This window comes from Rhinoderma darwinii, chromosome 3 (assembly GCF_050947455.1).
Source record: "Rhinoderma darwinii isolate aRhiDar2 chromosome 3, aRhiDar2.hap1, whole genome shotgun sequence".
Classification (NCBI taxonomy): domain Eukaryota; kingdom Metazoa; phylum Chordata; class Amphibia; order Anura; family Rhinodermatidae; genus Rhinoderma; species Rhinoderma darwinii.
In genome coordinates, this window is record NC_134689.1 from 263,484,748 (window position 1) to 263,507,997 (window position 23,250).

The 23,250-nt window shown below is 37.1% G+C and overlaps 1 protein-coding gene across 1 annotated transcript in view; it reads right to left on the reverse strand.

Moving 5' to 3' along the window:
* LOC142748065 (dual oxidase 1-like) overlaps nt 1-23,250 on the reverse strand; it is a 45,099-nt gene that overhangs the window by 8,183 nt on the left and 13,666 nt on the right. The window contains exons 10-27 of the mRNA XM_075855189.1: nt 22,673-22,775; nt 22,099-22,262; nt 19,853-20,016; nt 15,989-16,107; nt 15,126-15,263; nt 13,998-14,114; nt 12,581-12,783; nt 11,881-12,066; nt 10,289-10,505; nt 9,453-9,546; nt 7,934-8,100; nt 5,555-5,636; nt 4,346-4,414; nt 4,065-4,249; nt 3,464-3,694; nt 3,275-3,374; nt 1,559-1,608; nt 272-399 (exon numbers count right to left, since the gene is read on the reverse strand). Of these exons, the coding sequence (XP_075711304.1) occupies nt 272-399; nt 1,559-1,608; nt 3,275-3,374; nt 3,464-3,694; nt 4,065-4,249; nt 4,346-4,414; nt 5,555-5,636; nt 7,934-8,100; nt 9,453-9,546; nt 10,289-10,505; nt 11,881-12,066; nt 12,581-12,783; nt 13,998-14,114; nt 15,126-15,263; nt 15,989-16,107; nt 19,853-20,016; nt 22,099-22,262; nt 22,673-22,775 (2,517 nt within the window). The remainder of the gene's footprint in view (nt 1-271; nt 400-1,558; nt 1,609-3,274; nt 3,375-3,463; nt 3,695-4,064; nt 4,250-4,345; nt 4,415-5,554; nt 5,637-7,933; nt 8,101-9,452; nt 9,547-10,288; nt 10,506-11,880; nt 12,067-12,580; nt 12,784-13,997; nt 14,115-15,125; nt 15,264-15,988; nt 16,108-19,852; nt 20,017-22,098; nt 22,263-22,672; nt 22,776-23,250) is intronic.

The window sequence follows — 23,250 nt, forward strand, 5'->3', positions numbered from 1 at the left end:
GCACTCTTGCAGTGCCTCCGATTTTTTTTCCATGGATCATATAGTACTTACGTGTTGGATTTGCAATATGTAAATCCAACACATGGGAATGGAGACGTAAAATCTTCGCAACTTTCAAAAATCTGAATGGCTACCATAGATAACTATATAATCTCCAATATATTTATCTTAATGTATCGTTCCTCTTCTATACCAAAATATGTTAGTTTATCCCAATATTTATACCAGCTCAGGGCTGATTTCTTTTGTACCATTTTTCTTATAATCTTACCAAAACATAGAAGATAACATATAGATGATGAATGATCCAGAAGCCACGGAAACTGACACGTCGAAAATAATAGGTAGAAAACACATACATCAGAGCCATTATTGCTAGAAGCAGGACTCCAGTCATACCTGTAAGTGGAATAGGAATGGTAACTCCACTTCTTATTCTGACATTTCTACCAGTATGTGTTTGCGGAAAAACAGTTTTCTGTACTAGAACATGAAGCTCTCTAGCCTTATTAAGTACAGTACATTATGCTTAGAAAAACATGAAAAATTAGGTACATTTTAAGTAGAATTTTTAGCATACTTGTATTTCTGCATTAACACAGGGGAAAGTAGATTACTATCCTTTTTCTTATATAAGTAAATTGTATTTACAGGTTTATACAGTCATTTTATTACTACAATGTGCCGCAATATCTTTCTAATCTATTGTGAAGATATGATGATAAAAACATTAAAGAGAATCGTTTAGCTCTTCTGACTTGTTTGTCTTAGTAAAAACCTGCATTCCCCTTGAAATATAAATTCTGGAATATTATTTCTGAGAATGCTGTAATTTTCTAATTCCTCTGTTATTCTTCCTGAAAATATATGAATAAATTGACAACTTGGCGTTACCATTCCTTTTTTCAATAGGGTGTGTCCCTACACAGTCTGACACTGTCAGCACTGATTGGATAGTGTTGGAGTGTGTAGGGATACATCCCTTTGACAAGTGAAATGGTAATGCCCAGTCGTTCATTTATTCATTTTTAAGAGGAATAAGAGAGGAACGGCATAACAAAGTCATCCGTGATTACAATGTTAAATACACCAATGTTTGCATGGAGCATCTCAATGAAAGGAAACGCTAGAAACTGTATTTAAAATGTGAAGGACACAAAGCAGTGTCTTTCACTCCTACAAGCTGTCAGCCCTGGGCCAGGTATTCCTGAACTTTCTGTTAATCTAGGCTGGACATACATGGTTGCATCACACTGGAAGCAGCTTGTACTTAGGAAAACACTTTTTAATTGTCACTTTTCCAAAATAACTCCAGACCATGGACCTTTGATACCAATTATTTCATGCAGTGCTTAACAATATGATGTCATTAGTTCATATATTATAAAAAAAAAGTTAATTGACATTTCATTAATTCATGTACTCAATCAAAAAACACTGAGCAGTTGCCAAGTTACCAACTCTAAAGAAAAAGTCTCTACATTACGAAACCACGTTCATGTTATCAAAATCTATTCATGGTAATTTGTTGGCAGCCAAGTGTTCCAAAATTACTCACCTGGTACAGTCTCAAAAAACCACCAATAATATTTCTGTGGAAACTGAGATCTATGGGAATAAAGTAATCTCAGATCAGCATCAATATAATGTAATATTTTTAAATTGAAAGCAATTATATAATGAGTTGTTATTATCGGAAATGCTCCATTTACAAGCGAGCTTTTTCCAATAATAAAGAAGCGATGACTTAAAAAACTATTTTAATTTTAAAATTATTGCCATAAAAATAGATGGCAATAAAATAACAACTTTACTGGTCCTTAAATAAAGAGGATTCATGGTTCATAGCAATCATTAAAGGCTATGTACACCTTTTATTTTTATTTTTTTATGTATAAAAATGTGTATTAGTTTGTTTGGTGCAACTTTCTAATGACTTTTTATTGTGTTTGGTGCAACTTTCTAATTACTTTTTGAGATACAGCTGCTTTGTATCCTGTATACAGAGCAGTTGTATCTTTTTCTGAGACCTAAATCCGTCAGGCCAGCGGCACTGACGGGTTAAGTGACAGTGGGTCCTGCGTGTCTCTGACACACAGGATCCACCTGTTATCGATCACATGTAAGTTATGAACTTAGATATGATCAGTAACAGCTCTGACACGCAGGACCCGCTGAAACTGAACTTGTCAGTCCTGCTGACCTGACAGATGCAGGTTTCACCACTAGATACAGCTGTTCTATATACAGGACACAAAGCAGCTGTATCTCAAAAAGTAAAAATTATTTTTAATAAAAAGTATTTAGAAAGTTGTACAAAACACACTGATAGACATTTTTATTAAAACAATCTATTTCAAAGGTGCACATAGCTATTTAATGAAAATATTTTAACACCACCTCTGAACACCATTTTGCAGTTAACATATACAGTTATTTTGAAAACATTGCATTGCATCCTCTGCTACAGCAGGTGTTATAGCCCAGAGCTACATTCACAATTCAGCAGGCTTCAGAGCTAAAATCTCACAGCATTTCTTTGCTGACTCAATGTCAGCACAAAGCTTGTTCCGTTCATTTGCATTTTCGGCAGTGTAGCCTTTATGGAAGGAATTGTTTAGTAATCTGCTGTAGGCAAAACTAACTGTCCTACTGCATTGTAAGAGCTCAGTTAAGCTGTTAGAGATGTGTCTGACACCATTGATTGATTCTGTTAAACCGTTTGTCTCACCACCGACAGTCCCTTTCTTATGGGAGCTAGCACCAAGATCAGCTGAGGATCAGGTTCCCCACAACCCCAGCAAACAGCTGATTTTATTGGGGGCAGCTCCAGCCAGACAAAAATTCCCTCTGCAGCGACTGCTACAGGGTAAATGTAGAATTGCATGTCAGGCATTCAGATTATTGACCATACCTGTAACACATGAATAACTCAAGTCCGCCAGAGCTGGAGCCCCTCTTACAGATTGGCTTTCATCTTTTGGTCATAGAGATATAACTGAGTGAGGGACTTGCCATCTTTGACATCCATATGCCCTAATAGAGAATATGGACAGGTGTTTTCTACATCAGGCAACCCCCATAAAAGCTAGCAGCACTGTGAATGCAGCTCAGGGCTATAATGTAGACTGTAACTCAGGATCAGTAAAATAAAAGTATTGCAATGTAAAATAGTGTACAACGGTGCACTTAAGCTTAAACTTGGCAGCATATCCTTTTGTAGTTAAAGTACCAACATTTAATATTTTTACGTAAATGCTAAAGTTTAACATACCCATTATCTGCAAACACTGTAGGGAAGAGGCAGCTGAGGACACTTAGAGGAGTGATTGTGAAGATGTAGACATTGACTAAATGGCCAAGTGAATGCAAAACTAAAGGAGACAAAGGAAATAAACAAATTTGACAATTATTCAACATATTGGTTTCATTTGCACATCACTTTTTTATGAGATGAACTTACTGCTGAGGAAAAGTGCACTCATGGCGATCCAACGATGGAAGTCTACTGCAGCATCAAATGGGATGTAATGATTCAAGAAGGTTTCTCGTAGGGTGGTTATAAGATTTCGACACATCGTCAGAAGGATATAGGAAAACATAAATGAAATGCTGGCAGCTGAACCTCGAGAAATTATCAGCCCCACATATGTAGTGTCAGAAATTCCAGTTCCTGGAGATGCAAAACCATAATCTGTGGAATACAGAAACATTCAGAATTGTCAGATATTGGTACAAGCTCATATGTATGTATATATATATATATATATATATATATATATATAAAAGAGTGTATATTATTCTCGCAAAAGGAGTAATTTGATGCTCCTCGGCTCCAATGCAAAATCTATTAGGGCCTATGTACATCATAGAGGGGAGCTATGATTTGCTGCAGTTTCCAATCTGGATGGGGTTGTCCGTGAATAGACAACTCCTTTAAATGCAATGAATGAAACTAAAATTAGATATATGAGATGTTTCCTTGAAATAGTTCCAAATAAATTTGCCTCATTTATCTTTGCCTTATACACCTCCTGAAATGAATGTCATAGTATCATACTCACAATATCCTCTTTCTACAAACAATCCAGCTGATATTCCATAGAATATTACTATGCATACAATATGCCGCCGGTAGTTCTCAATTAATCGTTTAAATTGCTGCATCTTTTGGCGGATTTTGCTTGACTCATATTTTTCTCTTCTCGCTGTTGTAAATACATGTGGTTGATTTAGCTTGTACTTATTCCTATTAAATAAATTGTGGGACAAACAGTTAGTGAGATATCTATTACATTTTATTACATGATCTATGTCAAAATATAAATATGACAGTTACACATACGTTCTACCATGTCTGTTTCGAAGTTCCTGTCCTCCCATTTCCGATATTTCTGCACGATTTTCATCATTTCTGTTAAAATAAACCGTTATCACTATTTCATTGTCAGTCCAGATATAAAGGTAGTTCAAAAACATCAATCTGTTCTAAAACCATAGCAGCTATATTAAGAATTATCATTCAAACCTTCAGTAAACTTTAAAAAAAAAAATTGTACGAAAACTTCATAATCTGGAAGGGGATATGTGCCATAAAGGCAGCCAATTTGGCTGCTATGAGGAAAAAGGGTTCTGGAGCAAACTAGCTAGATTTCCCTAGCAGTGTGAACTAGCGGAGGACTCTTCCTTACTACAAACACCAGCCCGAGGGTCATGCCGTCCTTCTCTCTTTCTTCCGTTTTTTACATTTGTTTCAATACATTTTTAGGCAAGTTAGTTCAGACGTTGCGGAAAACTCCGCTGCAGACCAAAGGCTGCGGTTTCCCGAATTTTTAGTCCGCAGCATGCACTGTCTGTTGCGGTGAAGAAGTGGAATTTCACTGCGTATTTCAGCCTTTGCAATGCAAAAACTGAAATCTGTGGCAAGTCCGCTGTATTTTCTGCAACGTCTGAATTACCTGTCAAATATGCAAATGTTGCTGCAGATTCGTTGCGTAATTGCCTCAAATCTGCACCAACATTTGCAGCGGAAAAACTCTGCCACGTCTGAACCTGCCCTTACTAGGAATGAAAAGTGGGAATGAACAAATGCAGGAACTCCCATCATGAGATGAGGGAAGATGAGTAGTGAGATTTGTATTCTGTAAACTATTCATATACTTTTTCATGTACAGAATACATTGTGGGAGAACTATCAATAGCGGTACACCATATGAACAGTGTGCCAGTCTGTCCCCCATGGTCGTTGGTATTGTTTTTGGACACTTTTTTTAACAGAAAAATTGCAGAAAGCTTGATAAATGTGTTACCCAGAATGCGACGCTGAACCCCATCTGAAAAACTGGAGTAAATACCTTGTTAAATCTGACCCATAGTGTATAATTTGATCACAAGCTGCTTAAGTTCTTAAGGTAAGTATCATATATATGTATTTTGACACACATAAAGGAGCTGAGACTAAACGTATGTGGCAATGTTTAGTGAAAAGACAATTTATGTAGAAGAGGCATATGACTCAGGTTTTAAGAATAGACATGCTGGTTACATGTGTTACCTGTGATCATTTTCATTGGTTCTTTTGTCTATAAATGAAATCTTACTGGAAATATTGTGACTGCTGAATGGAATGGTTGAACCTTGATAAAGAGAACAATACATGCAGTCTGAATATTATTTATATTATACAACAGTTACCATTACCACAAAAATTATACTTTTTTACAATAGACTAAATACAATACTTTTCAGAAATAATAAAATCTACCTTAATTGGGCCATAGTGTATTACGTTTATCAATGGGAATTACATTACTGATAAATGTGGTCTACAAAAATAGAAACTAAATTTAAAATATAGCCTATTTAACCACCACTAATGCAAACTAATTCTAATTAGTAAGCACACCAATATGATAAAGTACTCAAAATCCATGTAAAATATGTACTCAAAAACCTACTACAAGTTGCTTACTTTAAAACTGGCCATGCACTTGAGATGGACTTCCCTATAAACATGCAAACTTGGCTCATGCAAGCATGCATGTTTATTGCAGAGGAAGTGCTGCTTGTCTCCCCAGGGAACAAACTGACACTACACACTGTCAGTAGATTCCGATGATTTCAGCAGATCTCACAACCTAAGGTGTATGAGGGCAGCTTGACCGTCCCCCAACATCTCTCAGTGGGCGGAAACAAGGATCAGGCATTCTGGGATATAGCATACTCAATTCTTTGATCACCAGTGGTAGAATGGTAACACTAAAAGTGTGTGGTGTATTAGGTCAATGTTATCCCTCCTACCCTAATATTAGAAAGGTTTTAAAAACGATTTAAGAAAAAATAAAATAAAATAGGGAAGGTAGCATAGACCAGCGTTTCCCAAACTGTGGGTCATGACCTCCTGGGGGGTCATGTGAAGACCTCCACAGGATCCTGAGACACTCACCGATGTCCCGGTTTCTACTGTGTGCAGATGCATTTAAATCCAATGCTAGAGCAAGAAGATGATGGGCGCGATGTAGTGACATCATCGCGCCTGTCTGTGCCAAGCCACACACTGCACAGACCCGAGAAGCAGAAGAATCTCCTCCACTTGTTGTGGGAATGGACATAAGTGAGTCATTTTTTTATTAGGCAATATGGGGGAATTATACTTGGTATGGGGGGCTGCTATGGTGCAATATACTGAATGGGGGCATCTGTGGGGGCATTATACTGTGTGGAGGCAGCAATGGGGAAATATACTGTATGGAGGAAGCTATATAAGAATTATACCATGTGGGGACAGTTTGAGGCAATATACTGTATGAGTGCAGCTATAGGGGCATTATACTTTGTTGGGGCAGCTATAGGGGCATTATACTGTGTGGGGCAACTATGGGGGAATTATACTGTGTGGGGATAGTTTGGGGCAATATACTGTATGAGTGTAGCTATAGGGGCATTATACTGTGTTGGGGCAGCTATAGGGGCATTATACTGTGTGGGGCAACTATGGGGGCATTATACTGTGTAGGAGCAGCTATGGAGACATTATTCTGTGTGGATGCAGCATTGTTCTGTGTAGGGGGCAGCTTTGGAAGCATTATACTGTGTAGGTATGCACTATAAGGGCATTATACTGTGTTGGGGCAGCTGTAGGGGCATTATTCTATGTGGGGGAAACTATAGGGGCATTATACTGTGTGGGGGCCACTAAGCGGTCATTATATTGTGTGGTGGGCCCACTGGGTTGGGGCCCACTCAGATGTGTTTCTCCCCCCTGTCCAAAACCCCTAGCTATGACTCCGATGGCCTCTAATGGACGGGTCGGGTCACATAACCCAAAATCAGCCGCCATAGTTGGGCATCAGTGATGCACAGCAGCACGAGACCATGAGCCCGCCCCATCCCCTGCACAATTATTGTTGCTTTCTATGTTGCAAGGACTTCTTTTTCAAATGGAGCTAAGTACCAGCACCTAACTACCAATGATGTTGATATACGTCAGATGAAATGGGGCTAAGTACAGTAGTGGGGGGTCCCAAACAGAAGTCTCAGCCAAAAGTGGGTCCCCGCCTCAGAAAGTTTTAGAACCACTGGCAATAAATGCAGATGTGTATAGGAGTCCTTAGGATGTATGTAAGTTCAGTGGTATACTGTATGTATGAGACCTTTGTATAAGACATACTGTAGGTGTAAATACTGTAAGTTGAATTTATGTCTGATGTTGGTGATCTGAAAGACATTTTGACATCACTGAATTTTTGCATACCTGAACAAAGAAAATGTTGAACAAAGAAATGGATGACGTTTTACATGACTTAATCTTTTTAGCACTTCAAATGTAAACATATCCATATGTAGAAGAATTTTGCAAGTTATAATACTGTATATGCTATTATTGGCCACTTTAATGGATGCTTTCAGTGATATAATGTCCTGGTCACTTTACCTTGAAATGTAATTTGATTTAAAATATTGGAATGTTGATTAAACATAGAGTAAAACTGATCCCATGTGATATGTTGACTGGACTGAAGCCCAGCCTCAATGAACATGCTCTCAATGACTTGCTCTGTTTGATCTCTTGAAAGAAAATTAGATATTTCATTGAAGGACCTAAAAGAAAACAAGGTGTTTCAGAAAAAAGGTTAGCAGAACTTTTTGTCAATTCTATTAACGGCACACAAGCTCTTCTGACCCGAACTCTGCAATTCTACGAGATGTTTTATCATTCTCTCTCATCATGAACTGAGTATCACGCTACAGAAAGTCCCCATATAGTCCCAGCCTGAAGGAGTTGTTTTGAGTTGTTTTTTTAAGTACATCCCTTTTAAATTGCCCTAAAAATGCATTTTGAGATAATAGAGGGTTTTATCTATCTAGCTGCCTCTTTTCCTCATTCCTACATACCACCCACCCTACTGTAGTTTTAACAAATGAAAACTTTCTAGGCCTCCTTGACTGCATAAAGCCACAGTCAGATTACTCTCTGAATTGAGTTCCTGTCCTGTCAGGAGCAGCATATTTACAACCGGCAATAGATGCTATTTTGTCTCCTAGTAGGATATGTTTTAGAATGTGTCCAGTTAGTCTAAGATGTTTTATTGAGAAAGACCCATTTAAATCTACTAGTCAGGTATTATTATTAATAATAATGATGATAATAATAATAATAATAATAGTGTGAGGGATCATTAGCATGTATATTGCTTGCAAAAACATTATTACCCTTACATAAGCTACATATCTGTATATTTCACAAAGAATCTATGCAACAAGATGGCGCCGGCATCTGGGACAACGCCCATAGAGACACCACCCTGGAATGCAAGAGGAATGTGCAGATGAACTCACAACTGAATAGAACCAATGGGGCTTAAGCACGTCCCACATCAGAGAAAACTTGTAACTCTTGGGTAATAAAGTGCAGTTGCATTTCCTACTTCACTGAGAGAGGACCTGTACCAACACTTCTCTGTCTGGTGTATTTCTTCTACGCATGCACTCAGTTTCAAATTTACAGAGGTGGTTATTCGGTGGGAAATTACAGGGAAAGGAACCCTGACAATAGTAAAAATAATACAAATATTACTAATATAAAATATGGAAATGTCATGATGTCAGTATTTATTGATGGTAATGTATGTATTTGTGCAGTTTGCACTTTATTTTAATGTACAGATGTGTCCACCCTTAACTTTTCTTAACGTTAAGTTACACAGTTTGTCATGGAACCAATTTAATCAGATCTCGCGCCATCGAGTAAAAAAACATTTCAACTTTTTAAATTTTTTAACATCGAAGTCTATTGGCGACGGATGGGTGACGGGTGGCATCCATTGGAGGTATAAGTTTTTTTAACGTGTGTTTACCATCTCGCGCCATGCATCTCGCGATATGTTGTGTTTAGAGTTAAGGAAGGAAACATCTGTAAGTAACTGAATGAATAATGCAGATAATTTACAAACCTAAGCATTTGAGTAAACTGCTCCTTTGTGAGGACTTCAGTTCCATTAAAATCATGCAATGAAAACATAAATTTTAACTTGCTTTCCACAGAGCCTAAAATGAGAAAAAAAGTTGTTAAACTTTCCACAGAGCCCAAAATAAGAAAAAATTATTTAAATAACACATGGAATAAATCATGCAGAATGCTCACTAGAAGGATCAAGCTGAAACACACTAAATATTCAAATATGGCTTTAAATAATATTGTTATATATGAACTTTTCTGGACCTTTACAAATAACTACTTTGTTTACTTTCCTTTAGCTTTTACTTCATTGTGTCCTTCAAGGCCAGTGCTGGATCATAAATTTAACTCAAGTCTGAGGTGGTGACATGTCTTAACCTGTTTGATGCATGTAGTGCGCAAATTGTATTTGTGACACTTCCTCGGACATGAGTCACACTTCAACAGAAGAGAATGGGAAAGTTTCTTGACTGGCTCAGTTACAACATATGCAAATATCAACGTCACAGGCTGGCTGCGTTTGAAGAGAAGTGGATTCCTATAAATACTAATAATAAAGACAGCCTTCTTATGGGTGAGGCATGAGGACTTTGTTCTCTCTGGAGTTTATATAAAAAAGCAATGTATAACATTTTTATTTCATAATGATTTACATGCTGTACTTTTATGTCAATATTTTAATTTTCTCTTATAACTACAGTATATAATTGTTCATTTTTATTTCTTTCCTTAGGATTATTCAATGTACTGTAACTGTATTTTTGACATTCACACCTAAGTAATGGTTTGGAAAAATTGCACGACAAATAATTATTCAAATATAATTCTTACCTTTCAATAATATACACAGTATGTAACAAAATTCATGAAAGGACAGGTAGCCATTGCCATCCTTGTCTGCGATGGAAAACATGGCTTCTACAAAATGGGCAGTTGGATTGAGCCCCAATGATTCTGCAAACTCTTCCCTTGACAACTCACACTTTAGAGCTTCTGAAATGTCCTGATTGTGAATTACTCCTGCATCTATCTTCTCAATGTCAAACACCTGAGTGAAAACATTAATTTCTATAATACACATTTAATCATACGTCAATCATAAACCAATTACTACAACTAAGGAAATGCACTATAAAGTAAGTATTTCTTAGGACAATGCTCAAAAAGTATTTAGTACTTTGTCTACACAGAGCCACATAGTACCCACCTTGTAAAATACCATGCATACTTAGTGGCAAACTGTGCCCATATAGAGCCATGTTGTGCCAACATAATGTTATACAGTGCCCAGAAAGTGAAATATTTTGTATATATAGATCCTTACAGTGCCCATATAGTGCCATATTGTGGCCATACACATTCAAACAGTACAAAGAGACTGCCATTATTTGGGCAAATAAATACAAAGTTATAGTGCCCACATGGTGACTTGTAAAGTTAGTAATGTCATATTGAATTTACTAGATTTGCTACCCTGCAGGTTTTTTAAGTCCTGAAAAAGGTGGCATCTAAGACAGCAGGACAACATCCTAAATCGAAAAAGATGATTATATGAATTTTAATGAGAATTACCAGAAGAAAATAAAAAATGGCCATATAGTGTACAATAAAATGTTCTGATGACGATGTGTCCCCTTTTTATATCTGTTAAGTGCAGTGTTGTCATGTAGACTTTATGTTAATCCTGATAGTATCTGCAATCTTTTTGACTTGAATGGTGGCAGTTATGTGTGTATCTATGTATTTAACCCTTTGAATCATAACAATACTGCACCTAACAGAAGTCAGAACAAGTGTTCCTGCTCTTGCTTGTGCTCTCAGTTTGGCCACTGGGGGCGCATGGCAAGGTGAGCTCTTTCCATCTGTTCACATGTTGTGGTGCTGTATGGTGGTGTCTGTTGCTGTAGTGCTGCACTTGTGGGGGGACGTGGCCCAGAGCCAAGGAGGCTTGGCACGGTCTGAAGGCATGGGTGCTCTTGGGCCCCTGGGTTGCTCCCTCTGCAGGAGCGGTGCTGCGGTGGCGGTAGCCGCCATGCGGTGCTGCAACCGCTAGAGTAGGGACCCACTTTAAAGAGGTCGCCGTGAAGTGGCAAGTGGGCTTATACCGTTTGATCAAAATGTTTACAAAGAACCTCATGTTCATGTTTCTAAATTATGCCTAGCGGCTCAGATCAACGTATATACTGTGGATTGTGCGGTCCATGTCTAGTTTCTCACAATGCTGAAATGTCATCAGAATCTCTCAGCTGTGCGACTTCAGGTTTTCATATCTGATCATAAGTATAGATTGACATTTATATACTAACTGCTATGTAACCCCTAGTAGATCATATACAGGACTTTGTTTTACATTTCTCCCCCACTAAATGTTCTATGATATTTCAACGTAATCCTTAAAATCTTAAATATTTGAAATGTCTCACATGGGAAAGAGAATTTCTGAAAAACGTCTCCAGCATCTCTTGTCTCCTTTTCTTGGAAAATGATTCTTTTAGGAGGTCCCCTTCTCGCAATGAAGTAACTGTATAGGAAACTCTACTTTCTGTAAAAAATTGCTTAAGCTTTTCGATGAAGGCTGTTCGATTCTCAATGTCATTAAAAAAGAGCACCTGTGGTTAAAATATAATGGAAACAACGGAGCATGATGTCACCTGATATCAGTGGCTAACAGACATGCACAAAACTAGATTAAGCTAAAAAACAGAACAAAATGCAAACTTTAATCTCTAAGGGTGGATTTTTTTGCAGTTTATACATGCGTTTGATTTTGTTTTATTTAATGAACTCCTATTGACAGACAATCTAACAAAACAAAAAAAAAATGCATGTAAAAAACGCAACAATAAATGTGTTAACCCAGCCTAACTGTATTATACAAGCATGTCTATAAACATGTATATGAAAAAGTAATTTGTTATCAGTAATAGTGGTTATGCAGGATCTTAAACAAAAAGCATCTACCCCCCCCCCCCAGAAATAGCGCCACATCTATCCATTATCTGTGTCTGGTATTGCAGCTAATCCACACTCAAGTGAATGAAGCTGAACTGAAATACTAGACAATCCTTTTAACCAAGTGCATTTTATGCATGAACACTAAAAACAATAAATCAATAATTTTACCAGATCATACTCTTTGGGGATCTTGACACGGGCAACTCTGCTACCATCATTATTTGATAGGGTGACCTCTACATTCTGTTGGTTCTGTAAATTGATTGTCCTGGTCTTAGTTTTCTTACTATCTTCAACCTTAATGACTTGGTTTGGATGCAACTGAATGAAAACATGTTGGAAAGGCTCATCCCCTCCACACCATTCTGAGGCTGGAAAGACAAGTTGTATTGAAAATGTAGACATCTTGAAATACATTGTACGTTTCTAACAAGAATAATAAAAAGTACAATTAGTATGAAACAGAGGCATATCTTGAAGCTCCTGAGTCCAAATGCAAAACCTGTAATAGGCTTCCCCACCTACCATGTGCTATATTTTTACTGGTTCCTTTTTAGGGGGCAAAGGGGCCTCTGGGCCATCTTAGATGCCAGTGCCTGGGTGTGACTCCTACTGCTGCACCCCCTATACAACTGCTAAGAAAGTAACTTATTTTAATAGCGACTATCTACCCAAACTTTGCTTGTTTGTTTGAAGTGATCAAGTATTATTATTGCAGAAACACTAGCTTTAAAGATGAATATCCTTTGTACTGGTCTAACTACATTGGTCCCTAAAGTTACAAAATTAATTGGTTCCGGGACAAACATTATAAGTCAAAAATATTATCACTTGAGCCCATGGCTTTATGGAAAACTACTAATTGGTTCCAAAGCCCACAAAAACAAAAAAGAGAACAATAAAGTTAAAGTAGATAACTAACACGGATAAAGAAAATCCTTACATATAGTAAAAAAAAAAGAGCTACAAGAAGCTATTAATCACTTTCTACAGTATGATGAGTTCAAGAGCTTCTTCAGATTTCTGTACTGTACACATTGTACGAGAAAAATAAAATGGGGCTGCCCTTATCTGGTGTCCAAAATCCTGGCACAGGTAAAAAAGCATTACAGAACATGCAGTATCGAACTGTATTGTAGACAAGAAATACCAGACAGCCCGGTCAGTGTTATGCAGGTGTTTTAACAGTAAAGAGTACATACTGATTGACTGAATTTTCCAGCAAATTACACACACACCGCAGATCTGGACTGTCTGTGGCATTGTATGTTCAAGGTGCTTTCAATAACAGTAACAATGGCCCAGGAAACACCATTGTTTTTTGAAAATATTGTTACCTGAGGCCATTGTACTTTGAAGGACCACTGTACTAGAATTTTGCTAATCTCATTCTTGATATTGGTGCTACCCCTTTCCACACATACCATACTATACCATACTATACCAACACATACCCTGTATTATATTCTATACAGTAGCGGATATTTTGACTTTCAGAAATGGAGAGATCTTACTCAGTAACTAAACCTTGTAATACATCATCAATATATTTATAAAGCACATATAAAAACAAACAGCTCAGTACCTGGGAATCCTTCTCTGTTATTCAAATTACTGACTCCAAAACTTTCAGTTTTTGGCTGCATTTTGAGAAAAGTTTGTTTCCGATATTTTGCAACCAATAATGCAATAATTAAACTTACTGAAAAGAATAAATAACAGAAAATATGGTTTATAAATCATCACTTTCTTGTGGCAACGTGATGGCATCTGACTGAATCATGTAGTGTTTGTAGTAATATTATCTATATGAGCAGACAAAGAATACATGTTTGATTGTAAAGTAGCTGTGTACCTCTGTAACTTCTGTCTATACCTAAATTATTTTAGGCAGCATTATTCACTCTTGATTTGTTACCTACAGTGACTGTAGTCTAGTAGTTGGCTACATGGTTGTGATGCAGCTATGACTATTAAATAAGGATTACTACATAATAACTAGACACATTGACAGTTTTCTCTGTTCCTGCTGCATAATCACAAACTAAGGCTCACTATTTAGCTCTGCAACCTTGCAGCATGGGTCCTGGGCTGGACCAATGACAACATCTGCGTAGACATGGTATGTACTACCCGTGTTCGTGTTCTTCATCTACTCTGGTTTCCTCCACACTCCAAAAATACCCTACATCACTTTCACACAGTGCAGATTTGGTCAGTGTTTTTCAATCTATATTTGTAAGACAAAACTTGGAGTGCATAAAAAAAAAAAAGAAGTACACATCTTTCCACTGAATTTTTTCCTGTGTTTAGGTTTTGCCTTAAAAATGCAGATAAAAAATACAGACCAAATTTGCACTAAGTGAAGGAGGTCTAATAGGTTAATTGGCTTCCTATTAAATGGGCCGAGCATGTATGTATGTATTTGAGATATGGGGACAGGGATTGGTGTAAGTGATGTCAATGTCTGTACAGCGTTAACTGAATATATTGACGCTATACAAGCAACAGGCTGTTGAATTGCCGACAAATTTTTACTACTACTACTTTGTAGCCTTCACCCAATTTATACTTCTAAAAATTATAATGACCTGCAATGTGTCAGTTAAATAAATTACCTCCATTTGTTTTAATGATATAGTATTCACATATTTTTACAATGCATTCATGCAACAGTGTATCGAAAAAATAAATAAAATAATGTTTTTTTTACCGATAGGGAAACAGCATAGAGCTGCAATTGAGAATCCAAATCCAACAGCACATCCCTCAAAGTAGTCAGTGACCATAAGAGGAACACATTTCTCCATATCTTCAGATTTTAGCTGTTTGGGTTGAGGACATGGATCATCTGAGAAAAGAAATATGGTTTATTTTCTTGTTGTTTATTTAATATTATTATTATTATCAACACACAACAGCTGCTGAAGAACCTCCTTTTCAAAGAAGCATTACATGTCAATCAGTTCTTGGCACAAGGGATTGAACTTCCTACAAAAGTGGTCTATGATAGATCACATCTGCATGAAGAGATAGTGCCAATGTAGTTCCACTCATCTCTGTATAATCGTCAGGTTCTGAATTCTGATATTATTGAAACTTCAAAACAGCAGAGAACAGGAAAACTTGGGTCGGGATCCCAAAGACTACTTCTCAAATATACGATGGACAGAGTCATGATGGACATGATGCCTATTTTCAGATTGGTAAAGACACAGCAATAGAATAACAATAGAATGAAAGCTAACGCAACCAAAAGACTCAAGAAGTGACTGTATACCACTCTAAGTGATCCTAGAACTAAGACGTGTGGAGACTAGACATAGAAAACAGGAAGACAATCAGAGGGGATCAAGCGGCTGACTTAGATGGAAGGAGAACATAGGGGACATCCCAGGAAATGCAGTCAAATGTCTCTAGAACTTTGCCTATCTTAGGAAAATAATTAGCGGTTGCCGAAAAAATTCATCTCAATGTGGTAAACATAATAACTATCACTTTAATTGCACCAGTAACACAATTATTACATTATGACTGACAAAGCCATTGCAGGGACAATCATTTTAAGAATCTCACCGTTCTTCCAGACGAAGACATTGTTCTGAGTTGTGCTTTCCAATGCATCAGTGACAGCGACAAGAACATCATGGAAGGTAGTGTTCCTTATCTTATATATTTCATCCTGTGTAAATAAACTACAAGCCAAATATATTTCTACATTAATCATAAGATTATTGTTACAATGTCTGAAACTATACCATCAGTACAAGACTGCTCATTGGGAATATCTACATTATTTAAGGCTTCACATAAAAAAATGCCCATTTCTAACTTCATGATTTTTTTCATCATGTGACAAGTACTGAAATTCCAGCATTGTTTATTTTGGCCTGTAAGAAAAATATTAACCCTTTCCCGACATCCGCCGTATATATATGGCGCACGCCGGATGGGGGAATATGGAGCAGGCTCACGGGCTGAGTCCGCTCCATAGAGCGAGTGTGTCGGCTGTGTGTTACAGCCGACACTTCCGGGTTACGAGCGGGATCGCGTTTTAGCGCGATCCCGCTTGTTTAACCCATTAAATGCCGCTTTCAATAGAGATCGCGGCATTTAAATTACTAAAAACAGGGGGGCAACCCCCTGTAATGTCCCAACGGCCCCCCGCGGCGAGATCTGGGGGAGCCGTTGGTTGGCACGGCTGCCTGGGGGCCTGACGAAGTCCCCCAGATCCTCCATCTTTGTGCACCTATTAAGCCTTACCCCCGGCAGGGCTTAATAGATGCCTGTCAGAATCACGACATACTGCAATACATTAGTATTGCAGTATATCGTGCAAGCGATCTAATGATCACTGGTTGAAGTCCCCTAGGGGACTAATAAAAAACGTAAAAATTAGTTAAATAAAGTTGGTTTTTTTTGTGTAAAAAAAAAAAAAATCGACGTTAAAAAAACCCCCCTTTTCCCATTTTCTCCCTAGAGCATAGTAAAAAATTAAATAAATAAACATAATTGGTATCGCCGCGTCCGTAAAAGTCTGGACTATCACAAAATATCATTATTTAACCCGCACGGTGAACGCCGTGGTGTAAGCACCAGAATCTCTATTTTTTGGTCACCTAATCTTCCACAAAAAAATGAAATAAAAAGTGATCAAACCGTCGCATGTACACCAAAATGAAATTATTAAAAACTACAGCTTATCCCGCAAAAAATAAGCCCTTATACCACCGACGGAAAAATAAAAAAGTTACGGCTCTCGGAATTTGGCGACGCAAAATAAATTTTCTTTTTTACACTTAGGTTTTTACTTGTAAAAGTAGTAAAATATAGAGAAAACTACATATATTTGGTATTGGCGTAATCGTATTGACCCATAGAATAAAATTAACATGTGGTTTTAATTGCACAGTGAATTCCATAAAAATGGCGCGCAAAAAAACATGGAGGAATCAGTGTTTGTCTCATTTTCTACCCCACAAATATTTTTTTTCCCGTTTCCTAGTACATTATATGGCAAAGTAAATGGTGCTACGAAAAACTACAACTAGTCCCGCAAAAATCAAGCCCTCATTGTACTATACCGACGGAAAAATAAAGGCGTTATGGCTTTTGGAAGGTGGGGAGGAAAAAACGAAAATGAAAATCTGAAAAAGGGCTGCGGCGAGAAGGGGTTATAAAGTCTACCTTGTTAGCAATGTTAAGAATCGGATCTCTTTAGTTCAATGCCTTTGTAGTAATATTCTTCCTTATACTCTTGTTTACTGTATTGATGATTTGACAAACTCGTTTTTCAAACATCACAGACAAGCGCCTTAATATGGGAACTTCTCAAGACTCTCAGCAAACAGTAGATTTTGCAAGGAGAACGCCACAGCAAGTTAGACTTTTAATGGGCAGCTTGAATGAGTGGAAAGTTACTGTTCTAAATTACAATTATATAAACTCCTAATGCAATATAGTGACGGGCTAGGTAATGTCCAAAAGAAACACCCTCCCTCTCTTAGTACAAAGGCAACTCCATAATTGATATTACAGCAAATAAAAAGCAGAGTACAAAGCCATATCTACAAAGATATAACAAATTTTAATTAATCACAATAATAAGACAAACATTTAAAAAGGTACAAAATGATTGGAGAGATTCTATAATGTTACAAGGTATGACAGGAAAACAGACCATCCATATATTTGCAGAAAACAATTATTGCACTGCGATCCCTACAGTGAGGATATATGGAATAGGTAGTAGGTTATCCTATAGGTGGCTAATCCCTCATGTAGGAACCCAATAGATTGTGGACACAATGGTCCTGGGAAAGGTTAGGAAAAACCTGAATGATCCACAGCACAGTGAGATTGTGCAGTGAAAGAAGCTGGGCTGGAACAATGAGAAGTGTATGTCACTGATTGGTCACTGATTGGTCAGCGTCATACACTTCTTTACAACACCCACTTGGTCAAAAGTAAAAACACGCCCAGTTGGGCATTAAGAAAGTAAATCTAAAATTGCTCATAACTTGCTAAAAAATGATCGTTTTTCAAAATAAAAACCCCTGCTGTTATCTGCATTCCAGCGCCGATCAGATAATGTAGGAGATAGGGCATTTATAATCTTGTGACAGAGCCTCTTTAAGTTTTATGTGCCCTTTACCCGTATACTGTACTTTAATCACTAACATCAAACCTTCTTAACAAAACGATAAAACGATACAGTAGCTATAAGGAAGTACATTATTAAAAACAGTTCTATTCATGCAGACAATGTTACAAGTCTGAATTTCATTTCTATGTATTTGTGTTATTGATTTCCACCATATTTATCAGTTTATCTTTTTAACAGTTTTTTTGACTCATTTTACATCTGATAGCTTAAAATATTAAATTGGGAATATTAAATTAAATTTTGCGTCCAGATTATTGTGTTTTAATTATGGGCAATTGAGTCTGAGGTGATTGCCTATTTCTGAGAAATCTGTGGAATAGGGGTTATAGACTTCAGAGAGATCTTTGACAGTATGCACTAGGCATAATAAAGTGTATCAGTTTTACCTGAAATGTTTCTTTAACAGCTGACTGGCCTCCCATCCACTACTGAGAAACAGTGAATGTGCTAGTCATTACCCAGTATTGTATCAGTATTGCCTGGACTGTTTCTTTAAATTATGTATTCTTAATGGTCTGGACAAGGACAGGCCTACAATACATATTCATCTCAATATCATTGCTTAAATACTGGAAGAAAAACATGATGTCACAAACATGACCCATAGGACCAGCCACACCATGTCCTCTTGTGCCTAATGGAAAATCTGTCCCTGTTCATAAGGCACTTTTTTTTAAATTAAGAAACAAATACAGAAATAATAAAAAAAAACATAATAAATATTTTTTTATGGTATATTAAGAATATGGTAACGTCTTAGGCTGGATTCACACATCACGTATTTTGATGCAGATTTTTGAGCCAAAGCCAGAAGTGGTTTCAAAAGCAATAAAAAAAAAAATAGTTATTAAAATATATTTCTAAAATAGTTTGTAGAAAATTATAGAAAACGGAATCTTGACTTTTTGTTCACTGCCAGATCCTGGTGCTCATTCACAAAATCCGATATTTTTTTTTTCTGATATGATAGGCATGACTTGATCTATTAGACATATATTTCCTCGATAATTGGAAACCCCAGTTGGGTGGATTGTGTGGCCATAAATGAACACATCCTCAGCCAAATAGTTTGCTTTCCCTGGAACTTATTTAAACCTAATGAATAATGTTCGTGGTCAATTTAGGAGGATCGGGCAGCTATTTTAAAGGACTAATCTGTACCTATCGGCTGTATTATTGTAGAATTTTTGGCAAGACAGACCATTCTACTTACACTGTACACACAACAGATGGTTTTACAATGACGTGAACACTGTACATAATCAAATACATACCCATTTTTCTCATTTTCAAACCAAAATCTGTCGCCTTCTCTTAATCGATTAAATTGACTTAGAATAATTTCAGATATAAGGCCTCCAGGGCTTCCGTCAATCTCTAACAAGACTCCAGGAATAAGCTCCAACCTTTCAATGTCATTTCCATACAATGTTATGAGCTATTTAATAAAAAAAAGTTAGAATGCACTGCCAAGTACAGGTATTGTCCAAGAATATATTTTTTTAAAATGCAAGAAAAAAATTCCTTAGAATTGAAATATCCCTAAAGAATATGACTGTATTTTGCAATTCTTAATTTTTATAGTATAGCACATTCGTTTTGTGTAATTAAAACGGCAATATATATATAATCAAATAATCATTTCTTACTGGCTATAATGACTTAGTGAGAATTTGGACATAAAGCGGTAGTACCGAACTTAGGGCCCTTATAAATGGGCCAATGATCGGGCAAACGAGTGTTCACAGAGCGCTCATTCCCTATCATTGCCCTGTGTAAATAGGGCAACGATGAACCAATGAATGAGCAAACGCTTGTTCATAGGCTGATCATATAGTTTCTGCAGCACATCTCCCTGTGTAAAAAGGGAGACATACTGCCGACATGATAGAAATGCAATGTTCCCATACATAGCTCCTTGTGAAAGGAGCAAAGAAACGCCGATCAACGAGTCGTCTCGTTGATCGGCGGTTGTTTACATGGCCAAAATGGGTTGGTGTAAAAGGACCCTAAGGTTCTATGGGCCCTCCAGAGGAAATGATTGTAAGGGCCCATTCTTGTTCTAAATGGGATTGACTTCTGCTGGACCTTTGAAGCCTTGTTGCATAATGGTCCATTATTATCGTGGGCCAAATGGAGAATCATCTGGTACTCTGATGGGCCGGTCTGAGCCTGTTATTGAGGACCTGTCATGAGGTCATATAAGTTGAACTGGTTTACTGGTTTACTGACCTGAATAGCGCTGTCTCCCTGACTCCAGCGCTTTCTTTTTTTTCTGCCCCCCCCTTTCCAGAGATATGGTCTACTGTGGTGTTGGTTCCCTATATGCTAATTGGCTGTAGTTAGCTAACGGGGTGGAGCTAGCTTTCCTGCGTCGGATGCTGAACAATCCACGCGAGACAGCTTGAGAGTATTCATCCATTATGGCATATGGCATTTTGGCAAAATAGCATATAGAGAGCCAACACAACAGTGGGCTCCCTAGGGAAAAAAAAGTGCTGCCATCAGTGAGACAGCACTATACAGGTCAGTTAACCAGTTCAACCTATATGACCTAGAGACAGGACCTCTTTAAGGTGCTCTCCATGAGTAAGTAAGGACTATTAATAGAATACAATTGCCTAGTTCAGATGGGTACTTTATTTGTGATGGATCTTTACAACTATTCTAAATTCATACATCTGACGTAGTGAAACAACTTTTCACAACCACCTTGTGATAGCAGAGGTCTGCAATATTTTGTTCTCCGTGCTTTCCCACTGTGCAGTTCTTTCTTAAAGGAAATATTTTTGGGAGTTGCCATTTATAAAATTCCATATTATATAAGTAAAAGCTCATCTTATGTTCACACAACTTGAACCTACTCTCTCACCAAAGTAGAATTGTAACAATACTGCTTGTAAATGGTTATTACATCATGACACTACAAAACTGAATCAATATTTTTGTGATCTGTCTACCATATTTAGTATAATGTAGTAATATAATATCATATAAAAGCAAGAGATTAGTCTTCTGTAGTCAAAGGTTGATGATACATAGATAACATTTCCTAGCCTATATAGGCAACACAATAGGCACAATCATATACAGAAATGTTTAGAAAACCACTGATGAGAAGCACAAAGACAGGAACCTGCCATCCCATGTCCTCCATAAGTGATATCTAATTGCTTTTTTTCTTTATACAACATGATTAAAAATGTATACAAAAAGATAAAAAATAGGGAGCACTCCAAAAGAGTTAGTGAAAAAAGGTGGATACTTTATAGCCCATATGTGCAATCTTTCAGCCCTCACTCATGGAGCCCCTGAGTGAAAGCTGAAATATCGCACATACACTATGGGTGAATAAAGTGGAGTGCTGCCTATTTTTATCTTCTTGTATCTAGTGGACGCTGAGTCAGGGTCCAGAGGCCTGCACCCTTTTTCTGATACAGTGCTGTTTTTTGTATTTTTGTATGTTAACGAATACAGGCATTACTCATTTATGTACATTGTGAAGGAAAAGTTCACTAACCTGTTGTCGTATGCTTGCGTTGTTTATATCGTCCCAGACTAGAGTGTGAAGTCCATAGTGCTTCCTTAATTTGTTATAACTGGGAAGCCCCATGTCTCTCCCACGTAGGATACTAGTAGCCAATAAGTCTGTTCGTGAATATTTAATCTGTCCGTACCAGTAATCTAAAAAATGAAATTTTTCATAGTTGATCAATTTAATTTTTTAAACAGTATACCATTACTATTCTTACAAACACATGGTTGAGGAAAAAAGAATCACCAATTATTGCTCTTCATAAAGAGGATATTTAATAAACTTATTTACACTCAGTCTTTCTGGGGCTGAGCTCCATTATTAGATGGGTTTGTGTCCCTGTGAATTATCTTCTTTTTCCAGTGGGTATGAAAGTTTAAAGTAGTTGGTCTGATTTTTCTTCTAAGACTGTGTAATGATATAATGGTTGCTTGATCGAAAGTAAAGATGTCATAAGATTTGTAGAAAAAATAGTTGTGCGGGCAAAGTCAATTTCCTTCTATCGATTATTGCTATATATACATGGTAAGAATAAGATTTGTTACTTTACATAGCTTACCTCTCAAGTCTGACACTACAATGTGATCTTCTTTCTCAGCTATTTGAGAACACATGCCCAGAAGCAAATTATCAACATCAACTGGAGTCTTCAGGTTGGGGTTCTACAAAATACACAGAGAAAATAAAAATCAATGCAGCTCCTAAAATAGTTTGATTGTGTATTCAACATATATGAAAATCCGGGATAGGAGTGTTAAGTGAATCTTTTAATTGCGCATATACCGTACATTGGAAAGTCAGGACAAGTATGAAGATATTATCCATTGCATGGGACTAACTCAAACTTGTTTTCATTTCCATGAATGAGATAGCAGCATAGAATAGTTTTTACCTTAATACAATATAATATAATAATTTCATAAAATATTTATTTGATGTCTAAGCATGTTGACAACCTTGAACATCATAATGTAAACTTTATGTATGGCTATATCAAAGAAATTAGAAATTGTGTGGAATTGTGTTTAATGAACTACTAGAGCGATGATGCGGGTGAAATCTGCAACTAATGATGGGAGATGCATTGCCAGGCCGGTGAGCCAGTTAACTCTCAGCAACCAGACCTTCCGGCATCTC